The following is a 12976-nucleotide window of genomic DNA, read 5'->3' on the forward strand; positions in this document are numbered from 1 at the left end:
GTTGGCAGTCAATCATCTCAGTTTAAGAACATCTCTGCAGGAGTTTAGTGTTCTAGGCCTAGTTACCTCCAGCTACTTCATGAATGACCTTCATTCCTTGCTGATAATTGCAGAAAATTCAGGACCATTTGTAATTCCTCAGATAATAAAGTCATCCATGCCCAAATGTAGCAAGACCTGGGCTGACAAGTGGCAAGTATGATACGTGCTACACAAGTGCCAGGTAATGACCATTACCAAAAAGGCAAAATCAAACCATTGACCCTTGACATTCAATGACATTGTTATCACTGAATCCCCAACTATCAATATTCTGGGGGTTACTATCGACCAGATACTGAACTGGATTAACAACAGAAAAACTATGGTTACAAAAGCAGGTTAGTGCCTCGGATGTATGCAGCAAACAACTCACCTTTTGACTTACCGAAGCCTATCTACCGTCTACAAAGCACAAATTAGCAATGTTATGGAATATTCCTCAGTTGCCTGGATGAATGTAGCTCCAACAACACTTACATCTTGACACCATCCAGAAAAAAACAGCCCATTTGATTGACACCACATTGACAACCATTTACTCCCTCTACCACCGACACCTTGTAGCAGCAGTATATACCATCTACATGATGCACTGCAGAAATTTACCAAGGCTTCGTAGAAAACAAGTACAAAGCCTACAATCATTATCGTCTGGATCCCCTCACCACACGGACTTGGAAATCTATCAGTGTCGTTGGATCAAAATGCAGGTACTTCTTCCATAATGGAATTGTGGGTGCAGCAATTCCAAAATGGCAGCTTATGAGTCTGAGCTTGTCCGCTCCTTCTTTTCTTGCTTTTTTTCTCTCTTTTTTTAGTCTTTTTCCTCTTTGCTCACCTTCTGGAGGGAGCTTGGTGGTGAAGGCAGCAGCTGGGACCCAGACAGGGACTTTAATGGTGAGCCATGAAGTGGTTGGTGTGGCCCGGGCAGAACTCTGGTGCTTAGTGGCATTGTGGAAGCAGCTGGGGGCCTGCTGTGTTATTCCAGCCTGCTGCCTATCTACGTTGGATCGGCACCACAGTGGGACTCTAGCAGCCTGAGGCAAGGTGGATGGTGAGCCTAGGTGACGGTCAGCAATCAGATGGCAGCTTGGAGGCATGGAATTGAGTGATTGAGCCTCTGTGGGGAAAGCCCAGCATGGAGTGACTGTTGGCCCATAGATAAAGAAGACGTGTAATTTGGAACTTTTAACTTTATTTCTTATTTACTAGTTTATATTGACAGGAACAGTAATGTTGAATTTTTAACTTATTTATTTTTCTACTTTTTACCTAAGTACCTTGTACCTAACATGGTGCTGTGAAAGTGACATTGTGAATTTTTCACTGTATTCCTATACTTGAGTACACATGACAATAAAATGTAATTCTAATTCTATATCAAATCGGCTGCAGTGGTTCAAGAAAGTAGCTCAGCACCACTTTCTCAAGGGCAGCTGGAGTGGTCAATAAATGATGCCCCTGCCATCAAATCCCTCATCCTCTGAATGAATGAAAAATAAAACTGTTTCTTCATATTATGAGGAATGAATCTAATTGGATGAAGATTGGCTTTTGAAATGATGGTAACCTCAGGAGGAGGCTGGGATGGTCCATCCATATGCCATTTATTGCTGAAGATTGTTACAAACATTCAGCCACGTCTTTTGCACATGCTCCACCATCGTTGAGGCGGTGGAAGTTTGTGAAACCTCCCTTTCCTGTTAGTTCCTGTTTGGATGTGACAGGACTGTAGAGACTTGATCTGGTTCAGGATTGTGGGATTGCTTAGCTCTGTCTACAATATCTTGCTTCATATGTTTAGCTTGCCAGCAGTTCTTGAATTGCAGCTTCAGTGCTTTCATTGTCTTGGTTTATCGACCATCGCTGCCAGTCCCTGTATTCCAGTAGTGACTACACTTTAACAGAACTCCATGAACTGTAAATCACTTTTGGGACGTGCTTTATAATGTAATCCTTAATGAAGAATATAATTTAAGCAAGAGTCCAAAGAATTACTGGTGCCTTACAACCATATGCCATAAAAATACCAGGCGGGGACTCATTATTGTCAAGAGAAAGATGTCTCTTTTAAAGAGAGATTGATTTTCTATAGCATATTTTGCAACCTCAGGCTGTCCCAATACAATATGTAGCTAATGCAGTACAGTTTGAAGTGAAGTCAGCGGCGTAATAAAGGAAACACCACAACCAATTTGCATGAGTAGGATCCCAGAAATTGAATATGATAATACCACTTTTTTTTTAATGGTGATGGCTACACACCAGAACACTCTGGTTGTCTACCCTGCTTTTGAAATAAGGTCATGGGGTCTTTCATAGTCACTTGACAAGGTAGAGAGAGCCTCAGTTTAATGTTTTATCTAAAAGGCATCATCTCCAATAGTACATCAGTGTTACAGTGACATTTATATACTGTAGTCTATGAAAAGACAAGAATATTACCCATTGAGTCACAACTGACACTTCACATAAATGGTCTATGAAGGGTTTTTTTCCTTGCTTTGTACTGTCACAAATGTGAAGTAGATGAGTAAATAGCGAATATTGATAGGTATCAGAGGACAGCTATTTTACAGATGCTGGTTTATGCCTTATGTTAGCATGAGAAGCATATGCTGCAATCTTTATCAAAAGCGTACCTCATGCTCATTAATTGCTGCAACTAAATTGTTTCATCCCAATCCTCAAACACTGGATGTTGTTCCTGAAAAATGTTCTCATATTGTATGCTGCTGCTCATGGCGATTTACCTAATACAGTTACTTTTTTAAAGAGAGGCATAATTTGAAATGAGTGTAAATTACAGTTTCAGTTCTAAACACTAATTTAACTTTGAGTTTATCAGTTCTCTTCATCTCATTGAAGTGTTCTTGTTGGGTAGAACAATTTTTTTACATTGCATTTGATCTCTCCTGCGTGGAAATTTTAGTAGCAATCAACTTGTTTAAATGTCCTCTGCTGAGTATTTGTTAAAATGGTGCATATAAAAATAGATGGAAATGCGTTTGCTTAAAATAGCACAAAGGAGATGTTAAACAAGTGTTCAATGTGTTACTGTTCAGTGATTTTATTGCTATCATTAAGATCAACCCATGAACATCACAGTATAGAATAGCAGTGAAATACTCCTAATTAAGCATAGCTAATTCAGCACAGGGTTATTTCTAAGGTACATTTGATTTCAAGTGTGTTTAAATTTTTTGGGGAAACTATATTTGAATATTGTTTACAATAGTGAAGTTTTGGATGATGGATCATTTTAGATTTTGGGTAATTTCTGATTCAGAGAAGAATTATAGTATTACTCAGTATTTGCAGCCCCTCCTTCACCTACCTGACTACCCACTTCACTCATCTACCCATCCTGTCACTGATTCACTAGTCCATTGACCAGCCTGCACTCATTCATTAAAAGACTGGATCTTTAATATTTACCAGAATATGGAAATCATCACCATTAAAGGGGTATGTGCTGTGCTGCCTCTGCTTATGCCCGAAACTTCGATTTTCCTGCTCCTTGGATAATGCCTGACCTTCTGTGCTTTTCCAGCACCACACTCTTGACTTATTAACTTTATTGTCTGATTCCGTCATGCCATGTTTTTTATCCAGCCCCACACCCTTGTTCTATCACGACATGAGTTGCTTTCAGTACAGGCAACTCATTTCCACCTACTTACGGTCCCTATTATCAGCTTTTCGTTCTCCCTAGCTTCCCATTATCCATCTATTTGTCTGCTTAACTGTCTTTCTCTCTCTTTGGCTCTGTCTCCACCAAATCACTTACCTGTTCCCTCACTGTCTTTAGCATCTACACCACTTTTTACTAGCTACTAATAGCTGTGAAGAGAAAGGTAGCACCTGCTTTCACTCCAGGGCAGTGATACTGCCAGACCTGCTGAGTTTCTCAGCAATTTCAGGTTTTGTTTCTGCTCATTTAAGTGTTGGCTGCAACTGGAATGTCCTTGAAGACATGTGCAGTAGTGCTGCAATGGGAAAATATTTTGGGAAGAATTGATATCGCTGGAAGATTTGAACCTGGCCTTTGTTCCACCCCTCAAGAGGAAATGTTTTCTCTACATGTATGCCATTAAACTCTGTATTATTTACAGGCCTTCATCTAGTCAGACCTCAATCTTCCCTTTGCCAGAGGAAATGTTGTCCTGTCCTGATGGGTAAACTTTTCACTTAGAGCAGAGAACATAGAACAGTACAGCACAGTACAGGCCCTTTGGCCCACAATGTTGTGCTGAGCATTTATCTTAATATAAGATCAACCTAACCTACACACCCCTCAATTTACTGCTGTCCATGAGCTTGTCCAGCAGCCACTTAAATGTCCCTAATGTCTCTGACTCTACGACCATCTGTGGCAGTGCATTTCACACACCCACCACTCTGTGTTGAGAACCTACCTCTGACATCTCCCCCATACCTTTCACCAATCACCTTAAAGCTATGACCCTCATGACAGCCATCGCTGCCCTGGGGAAAAGCCTCTGCTCTCTTTTCTATCTATGCCTCTCATGACCTTATACACCTCTATCAAGTCACCTCTCATCCATTTTCGTTGCAATGAGAAAAGCCCCAGCTCACTCAACCTCTCTTCATAAGACAAGCTCTCTAATCCAGGCAGCATCCTGGTAAGTCTCCTCTCACCCCCTCTAAAGCATCTACATCCTTTCTATAATGAGGTGACCAGAACTGGACACAATATTCCGAGTGTGGTCTAACCAGGGTTTTATAGAGCTGCAGCAAAACCTCATGGCTCTTAAACTCAATCCCCTTGTTAATGAAAGCCAAAACACCATATGTCTTCTTAACAACCTTATCAACTTGGATGGCAACTTTGATGGATCTGTGTAACTGGATTCCAAGATCCCGCTGTTCCTCCACTCTGCCAAGAATCCTGTCTTTAACCCTGTATTCAGCTTTCAAATTCAACTGTCCAAAATAAATCACTTCACATTTATCCAGGTTGAACTCCATCTGCCACTTCTCAGCCCAGCTGTGCATCCTGTCAATGTCTTGTTGTAGTCTGTAACAGCCCTCGACACTATTTACAACACCACTGACCTTTGTGTCATCGGCAAACTTACTAAACCACCCTTCCACTTCTTTTTCCAAGTCATTTATAAAAACTACAAAAAGCAGAGGCCCAAGAAGAGATCCCTGTGTGATACCACTGGTCACTGACCTCCAGGCGGAATACTTTCCATCCACTTACCACTTGCTGTCTTATTTTGGCCAGCCAAATTTCCCTGTATCCCATACCTCTTAACTTTCTGAATGAGCCTACCATGGGGGAACCTTATCAAAGGCCTTACTGAGGGGGGGATCCAAGATGGCAGCGATCTAGGAGGATCGCGTTGCAGACCTTCGCACCATAGCACAAGCAGGATGAACTTCTAACCCGCTTAACCTGGATCATTGTGATATCCTGGGACTCTAGAAAGGTCATGGAGTCCCAGGAAATTGTGAAAAATCATCATACCTGTGTTTTCACCGTCCAGGGATGCTGAAGAAGGAAGGAGGAGTGTCTGAAGCCAGGCCCACAGCGCAGCCTATAGGACCCTTGGACTCGATGACCTACCAGGCCTTGGTGAAGGAGCTTCACAATCTCATGAGATGTTGAGTAAGCAGATAGAGGAGAAGCTGGCCTTGATCTCTATCATGCTGCAGAAGCATGAATAACAGCTGGAAGACCTGGAAAAAAGGACGGATGAGGTTGAACGCAGAATCACAGTGGTGGAAGCTGGTACCAGTTCCTCCAAGGATAGGATTCAGGCCTTGGAGATGCAGGTCCATAATTTGTGTGACCAAGTAGATGATTTTGAGAACAGGGGCAGCAGGAAAAATATTCAGATTGTCGGTCTGCCGAAGGGTAAGGAAGGTGAGCTGGCAGAGTTTATTGGGAGTGGTTGCTGAAATTCCTTCACTTGGAGGCTGGAATGAGAGGCTTGAAGATTGAGAGGGCTCATGGGGTCACGGCGTGGATGTCAGGGCTGGGTCAATGTCCTCGTCCTCTCTTGGTGCGGTTTCATCATTATAGAGATAAGGGGAGAATTGTGGAAGCTTCCAGAATCCTGGGAAAGGATCTGAAGGCCCTAATGTACGAGGGCTCGAAGATCATGTTCTTCAAGGACCTGATGGTGTCAAGAGATAACTGAGGGAGCTTGGTATCCAGTACTCTTTGAGGTGTCCAAATAGTAGTGTTTAGATTAGATTAGATTAGATTAGATTACAGTGTGGAAACAGGCCCTTCGGCCCAACAAGTCCACACCGACCCGCCGAAGCGAAACCCACCCATACCCCTACATTTACCCCTTACCTAACACTACAGGCAATTTAGTATGGCCAATTCACCTGACCCTGCACATCTTTGGATGGTGGGAGGAAACCGGAGCACCCGGAGGAAACCCACGCAGACACGGGGAGAACGTGCAAACTCCACACAGTCAGTCGCCTGAGTCGGGAATTGAACCCGGGTCTCTGGCGCTGTGAGGCAGCAGTGCTAACCACCGTGCCACCGTGTTGTTTGGGTATGTGTCTGTTTTTTCTTTAAAAAAACAGAGGAAGCCTGGTTGGGGCTTTCTTTTCCTATTTTTATTATTGGTAATAATCTGGTTTAAATTATATTTGGTGGCGGTTGAGATGTGTACTTTCAATTTCTAAGAGGTTATACCAAAGGATGGGTGTTGAATTTATCCCTTTTTATTGAAAAGGAATTTTTTTCTTTTCTGCTTGTGTTTGCAGTGCGGCTCTAGCTAGGAGAAGGGAAAGTGGTTGGGATGGCTAGATGCCTGGTTTATGGACAGTTTATACCCGGTTCAGGTATTTAAATGCCCGGGCTGCAGTCTTGGCAGCGGGATGGGAAATTGGGTTTTGGGATGGGTAGTTGTCCCTTTGGGCAGGATGTGAGTTCCCTTATTCAACGCTGTTGGCACTTTATATGTTGGTTTGCTTTTTGGTTTTTGTTGTATGTAATCTTTGATAGCTTTGTAGGTTTGTTAACTGTAGTGGTTTTAGTTTATGTAGTTTTTATGTTCGATGGATCTTGTAACACTATGACTCGGCAACTTGTGGTTTGAGTTCCTCCTCCCTGGAGTTTAAATGTTACTGCAGAAGGTTATGGCTAATGACTTAATTCCCGGCAGCTCCCTGGTCCCTGGTTTCGGAAGGTTCCCAATAATATGTTCGGGCCTTGGTAAACCGCAGGTAGCTGAAACCGTGGAATTTAATTCCCCCATTCCCCTGTAATATGGAAACTTGAAGTACTGTACTGCAAGGGTGGTCTTACGAAGATCTATACATAATTAATATAACATCTGTTTTTTAATTCTATCCTTTCTGAAGAGAATTGAGCCTCTTTGAGGCAGAGTTTTATTTGCACAGCCATTAAAAATATTCTCACTATTTTTCCACTCTTTGCATGTTCACTTAGTGACTTCTAAGAATTGTTGATTCCAATCTCCAGCTTGGTTCGTCTCTCTCTCTCTCTCTTCCCCCTCTGATTTCACTGCCCTTTCATCCTTCCCTGTTTTTCCTGTTTTGATTTCAGATTTAGTTTGAGCTTCATGGGCTTGTCTCTGGCCAGATCTTTTTTAGGACCTCACATTCTCAATTTACCTTAAAGGAGTCAGTTTCAAACATCTTGCTGCTTTAATAAATGATAAAACTAATCTGTTTTAAAGAAGCCAATTATAAAATATTGATTGAAACACAATGGGGTTATTTTGACATTAGCTGACAGCTATAGCTGTTGTGAATGTGCTACTAGTATTGGATGACTATCAGTTCAGTTGAATTAAAATATTACACTATTACCTGAAATAATTCTGAATGGTTCTGGTGGATCATGTATAAACATGTCACCCATGAGATGTACCTCGTGATGATTCAATAATATGCATTGGAACTGGAGTAGATTATTCAACTCCTTAAGCCCATCCCATCATTTAGTTAAATCATGATTAACCTTAATCTAACATAACTTCATCTACCCATCTTAGTTCCAGAATTCTTTATCCTTTTTTAAATCATAAATTTGTCAGTATCAATTCTAAAATTTTTCAATTTATTTTACAACCTTTTCTTAGATGGTGGGCAAAAGAGTCCAGATTTCCATGGCAGTTTGGGTGAAGAAATACTTTCTAACATCACGCCTGAACAGCCTAGCTCTACGTTTAACAGGACCATTTATCTCTATCTTATTGTGTCAAGTAATTTGACCACCTTAAATAACTTAAATAGATCATTTATGAATTTTCTACATTCATGGGAACTCTCTTAGGCCCAGTGTCAGTCTAGTGAATTTGTGATGCACCTCCTTCTTTCTGAGGTACTGTCAAGAACTGAGGTGAATGCAGTAATCTAGACTGGACTGAGTCAGAACTCTTTGGTATAGTCAAATGTCAGCTTTCGGTGAGCCTTTTTAATCACATTTCCTGCACGCTAGCTTTTAGACATTGTGTACCAAGCCTCTCAACTCCTCAGCTCATCTGCAGTTCCTAGTTTCTCACCATTTGGAGAATATTCTGATCTTATCTTCGATAGCTATGATGTGGAAGTGCCGGTGTTGGACTGGGGTGGACAAAGTTAAAGGTTACCCAACATCAGGTTATAGTCCAATAGATTTATTTGGAAGTACTAGCTATTGGAGTGCTGCTCCATCAGGTAGCTGTGGAGCAGGATAAACCAGTTGAACTATAATCTGGTGTTGTGTGATTTTTAACTCTCTTAAGTAAGCTGTGTATGATCTCACATTAAATTTAATTTGCCAGACTGTTATGTACTTACTTAATGTATTCTTGATTCTTTGCAACTTACTGTTCCTGTCAACAGTGCTGTCAGAGCAATTGGTCCAGGTTTTCCAATGGCCAGATAATTGTTTCAGTAGCATAGATTAGATTAGATTACATTACAGTGTGGAAACAGGCCCTTCGGCCCAACAAGTCCACACCGACCCGCCGAAGCGAAACCCACCCATACCCCTACATTTACCCATTACCTAACACTACGGGCAATTTAGCATGGCCAATTCACCTGACTTGCACATCTTTGGACTGTGGGAGGAAACCGGAGCACCCGGAGGAAACCCACGCAGACACGGGGAGAACGTGCAAACTCCACACAGTCAGTCGCCTGAGTCGGGAATTGAACCCGGGTCTCTAGCGCTGCGAGGCAGCAGTACTAACCACTGTGCCACCGTGCCGCCCAGATGTGCATTCAGAATCTCTGACATAGCAGTCTCCAAGGGAATTATCCAGAAAATGATTCTAAAAATATCTGTATGAATCAAGAATTCAAAGGGCTCCTTTGCAATTAAGTAAATAGTTACTCAGGATGAGGTAAGTTATTAAAAACCGAGTGTTGCTTGTAAGTAACTGTTAAACTGACCACCCTTATTGAACTCACCTGCCCCAAAATACACCACCTCAACACTCCTTAGATGTGGACCCAACATGCCCCTCTTTCCCTGGGACCTGACACCCCTCTCTACTCTCAGGATCCAAAACACCTCCCCCACCGACAGCTCTCCCTTCCCTCAGGACAAGGAGTGCCTGTGACTAGGCCTTATGGATTGTGCTCTGAGATGCCGTTGCATGATGAGGAACATGAAAGCTCCTCTTTGCAGCCAATGGTGAGCTGAAGTCGCCAGGTAACCCCTCTGAGTCCCGTGGTAAGAATCCTCACCATCCAGTTTGCTCATGCCAAGTGATAGTATAGGAAGCTGCATATTAATGAGGCAAAATGTATGCGGTTAATAAGATAATTAACAAGCATAATTCCTCTTAATAGACAATTCACTTCTGTGTTCAGGGAATCTCACTTTGACATCCAGTGAAACGTTAGCTAAAAGATGTAGTGAGTTGTTCCTGATGTCACGATCAGCCTTACTGGACTTCTCAAATATTCTGCCATATTTTTCAGCACAGCCCAAGTTGTTCAGGTCCCTGGAAGATTCCATCCATAACTTTGTTTTTAAACCACTGAACTGATAGAAAGAACTAGAACTATTTCCTCATTATCATGCAGTTTATTTGTGTCACATACCAGCTGTTACTGCCCTGCTTTAATTTTGAAACTCAGCTGTTCAATTAAACTTAATGAAAGTTGAGAGACTTTAGTGGGTCTCTACACATATGTTAGAGAGTAAGCTCCAGGATATTCCTGATGATGATAGGTGACTCAGCAAATCCTTTTTTTTACAAGAAATGTCATTTTAATAGATAAACATATTTATGTCTATATATCTACGTATATGGCAGTATATCTGGAAACACCAAGCGTGTATGCTGGCATCTGTGGAGAGAGAATTATTAACACTTCAGTTCAGCGATCCACTGTCAGCAGCTGTAAGACTTCCTTAATATTTCCAGCATTTTACGTTGGTACTTGAAATTTTCAGCACTTGTTAAATGGCAGGTGGGGAGAGTTCAAAGGCAATCTTTAGCACTGATCCCACAGCTTTCCATTGGAAGGCCGTATCCACCCCGAAGGAGAGTCAAAGAGCCACTGGCCTATTCCTGCTCTTAATTCCTCATATTCCTATATTTCAGGTAGCAGGTTTAGACCACAATGCCTCGGCAGACCCAGAGTCTGAGCAGAACAATTCTGGTTCCACATCTGACGATGGATCTTAATTGGTTTGAATTGTCCAATGCTTTGTGAATTCATCCCAGCTCTAGGAAAATGGCTGTAGGCCCAGTATTCTGCTGGCATGAATTCTCATGTCTGGACCCTCACCACTATCTCGGGTGGCTGGGAGGCAACACTATTTTAAAAATCCTTTTAATAGATAGAAAAAGAATCTAAGAAACTTGAAATAAATGCACAAAATGCTCAAGTTAGTTACCATCAAAAAGTGAATGCAGGTCAATATTTTGGGTGTGTAAGAATCTTCCTGAGGGTAAATGTATAGATAATGATGGTTGTGGTTCGTGTTGACATGATGAGCTGTGTGAGTTCATAGCTGATCTGTATGTCTTTGTTCAGATTTATTTCAGACTTGATGACTGAGGAAGAAGAGGAAACTAACCGGTTTATGAAGGAGTGCACTGAAGACCCTACTTTACGTGAACAGATGCCTCTCCTTGCCCGAACCTTCCAGAATCGTCGCCATTTGGTGGAGGATGACACAATGCTGTTGTCTGATGATATTTTCATCATTGAACCAGTGGTTAGTGCTTAAAATGGTTTGCAAAGAGAAGTGTGCTTTTGAGGGCAATGGTGCAAATATGTTTGCAGTTGTATATTAGAGGTGGATTATGGATGTAGGTTTGCTCGCTGAGCTGGAAGGTTCATTTCCAGACGTTTCCAGAACCTTCCAGCTTAGCGAGCAAACCTACAACCATAACCACAACCTGAGCTACAAATCTTTTCAGAACTCGCTATGAGGTGGATTATTTTGTTCCTCTACCTAGAAGCCATATGGAATGAAACATTTTTTTCCATTTCATGAACTCAGCATCAGTAAACTGCTTTTGCAAGATTGGCACTTTGTGCTCCATGATTAAAACACTTCCTATCCAACAAAGTTTCACCTGCACTTCCACACGTCATTTATTGTATCCGTTGCTCCCGATACGGTCTCCTCTACATTGGGGAGACAGGGCGCCTATTCATAGAGCGCTTCACAGAACATCTCCGGGACACCCGTGCCAAGCAACTCCACCGTGCTCTTGGCCAGTCACTCCCCCTCCCACTCTGTCGAGGACATGCAGGAGGAAGAACACCTTACCTTCCGCCTCGGGACCCTCCAACCCATGGCATCAATTTGGATTTCACCAGATTCCTCATTTCCCCAACCCCTGCCTTATCCCAGTTTCAACCTTCCAGCTCCGCATCGCCCTCATGACCTGTCCCATCTGTCCATCTTCCTTCCCACCTATCCGCTCCACCCTCCCCTCTGACCTATCACCTTTACCCCCACCTCCATCCACCTATTGCACTCGCAGCTACTTGCCCCAGTCCCAACTCCTCCCATTTATCTCTCCACCCCCGAGGGTCCCAGCCTCATTCCTGATTAAAGGCTTTTCCCTAAAATGTCGATTTTCTTGCTCCTCAGATGCTGCCTGACCTGCTGTGCTTTGTCCAACCCCACACTCTTGACTCTAATCTCCAGCATCTGCAGTCCTCACTAATCATTACTTAACCCTATCCTGAAAGGAACTCTCATGTCTGCACAGGTTGACATTCTTTAAGGAGCTGCCTACTGTCTTTGGCAAGGCAGTGGCAGTCCCCAACATGGCTGTTGGCAGCAGGCTAGCAGTTCCTGCCTTCTGCTGTCTCTCTCATTATTAGGATGTCATCCTCGCCAGTTAGGGCATCTAAAGTTAAAACAACATCACCAGAGTGACACAGTTGTGTTCAGCATGAAAACCTGCAATTCAAATTCCAAACTCTGTGCTTAGAAAATCACCCCACAAGCACCATCATGTAGCCTCTTGCCACCATCCTGTGTTGCACATTCACTGTGTAAAATATATATTTGGTACAAATCTGACAGGTCAAAACAAGTCATTCATGAGGTGCTGTGAGCCATCAGCAGCAGCGTTATATATCATGACAATCTATAATCCCATATTATCTACCCTATCTTTCACTCCTCTATCAACATCAACACCGATCTACACAGTTCTATGACAGGGTTGTCTTATGAGCAGAATTAGATGCCTGAAAATGAACCTAGTGAAACTGTAATAGATATTGGTGGTAAATGACAAAAGTAACAAATCTAGGCAAAGGTAAGCTATCCAGTAAGCAACAGTTAGGGCTCATATTCTGCAACCCTACCACATCCAATCAGAAATGCCACTGGACACTTAAACAAATGGGGGAAGGTGTTCTCATGAATATGTCCCTTCTCAATCACGGCAGAGTACAACATATGATTACAAATGCCAAGACTGAAGCTTTCACAATCAAA

The 12976-nt window shown here is 42.5% G+C and overlaps 1 protein-coding gene across 1 annotated transcript in view; it reads left to right on the forward strand.

Annotated features, from left to right (window-relative positions):
• The window catches only part of hydin (HYDIN axonemal central pair apparatus protein), a 905740-nt gene that overhangs the window by 273403 nt on the left and 619361 nt on the right, over positions 1-12976 (forward strand). The window contains exon 9 of the mRNA XM_043707374.2: positions 11044-11227. Coding sequence (XP_043563309.2) covers positions 11044-11227 — 184 coding nt within the window. The remainder of the gene's footprint in view (positions 1-11043; positions 11228-12976) is intronic.

Source organism: Chiloscyllium plagiosum, unplaced genomic scaffold (assembly GCF_037043375.1).
Source record: "Chiloscyllium plagiosum isolate Xiang-an unplaced genomic scaffold, Cpla_swu_hap1 HiC_scaffold_17, whole genome shotgun sequence".
In the NCBI taxonomy this organism is placed as follows: Eukaryota; Metazoa; Chordata; class Chondrichthyes; order Orectolobiformes; family Hemiscylliidae; genus Chiloscyllium; species Chiloscyllium plagiosum.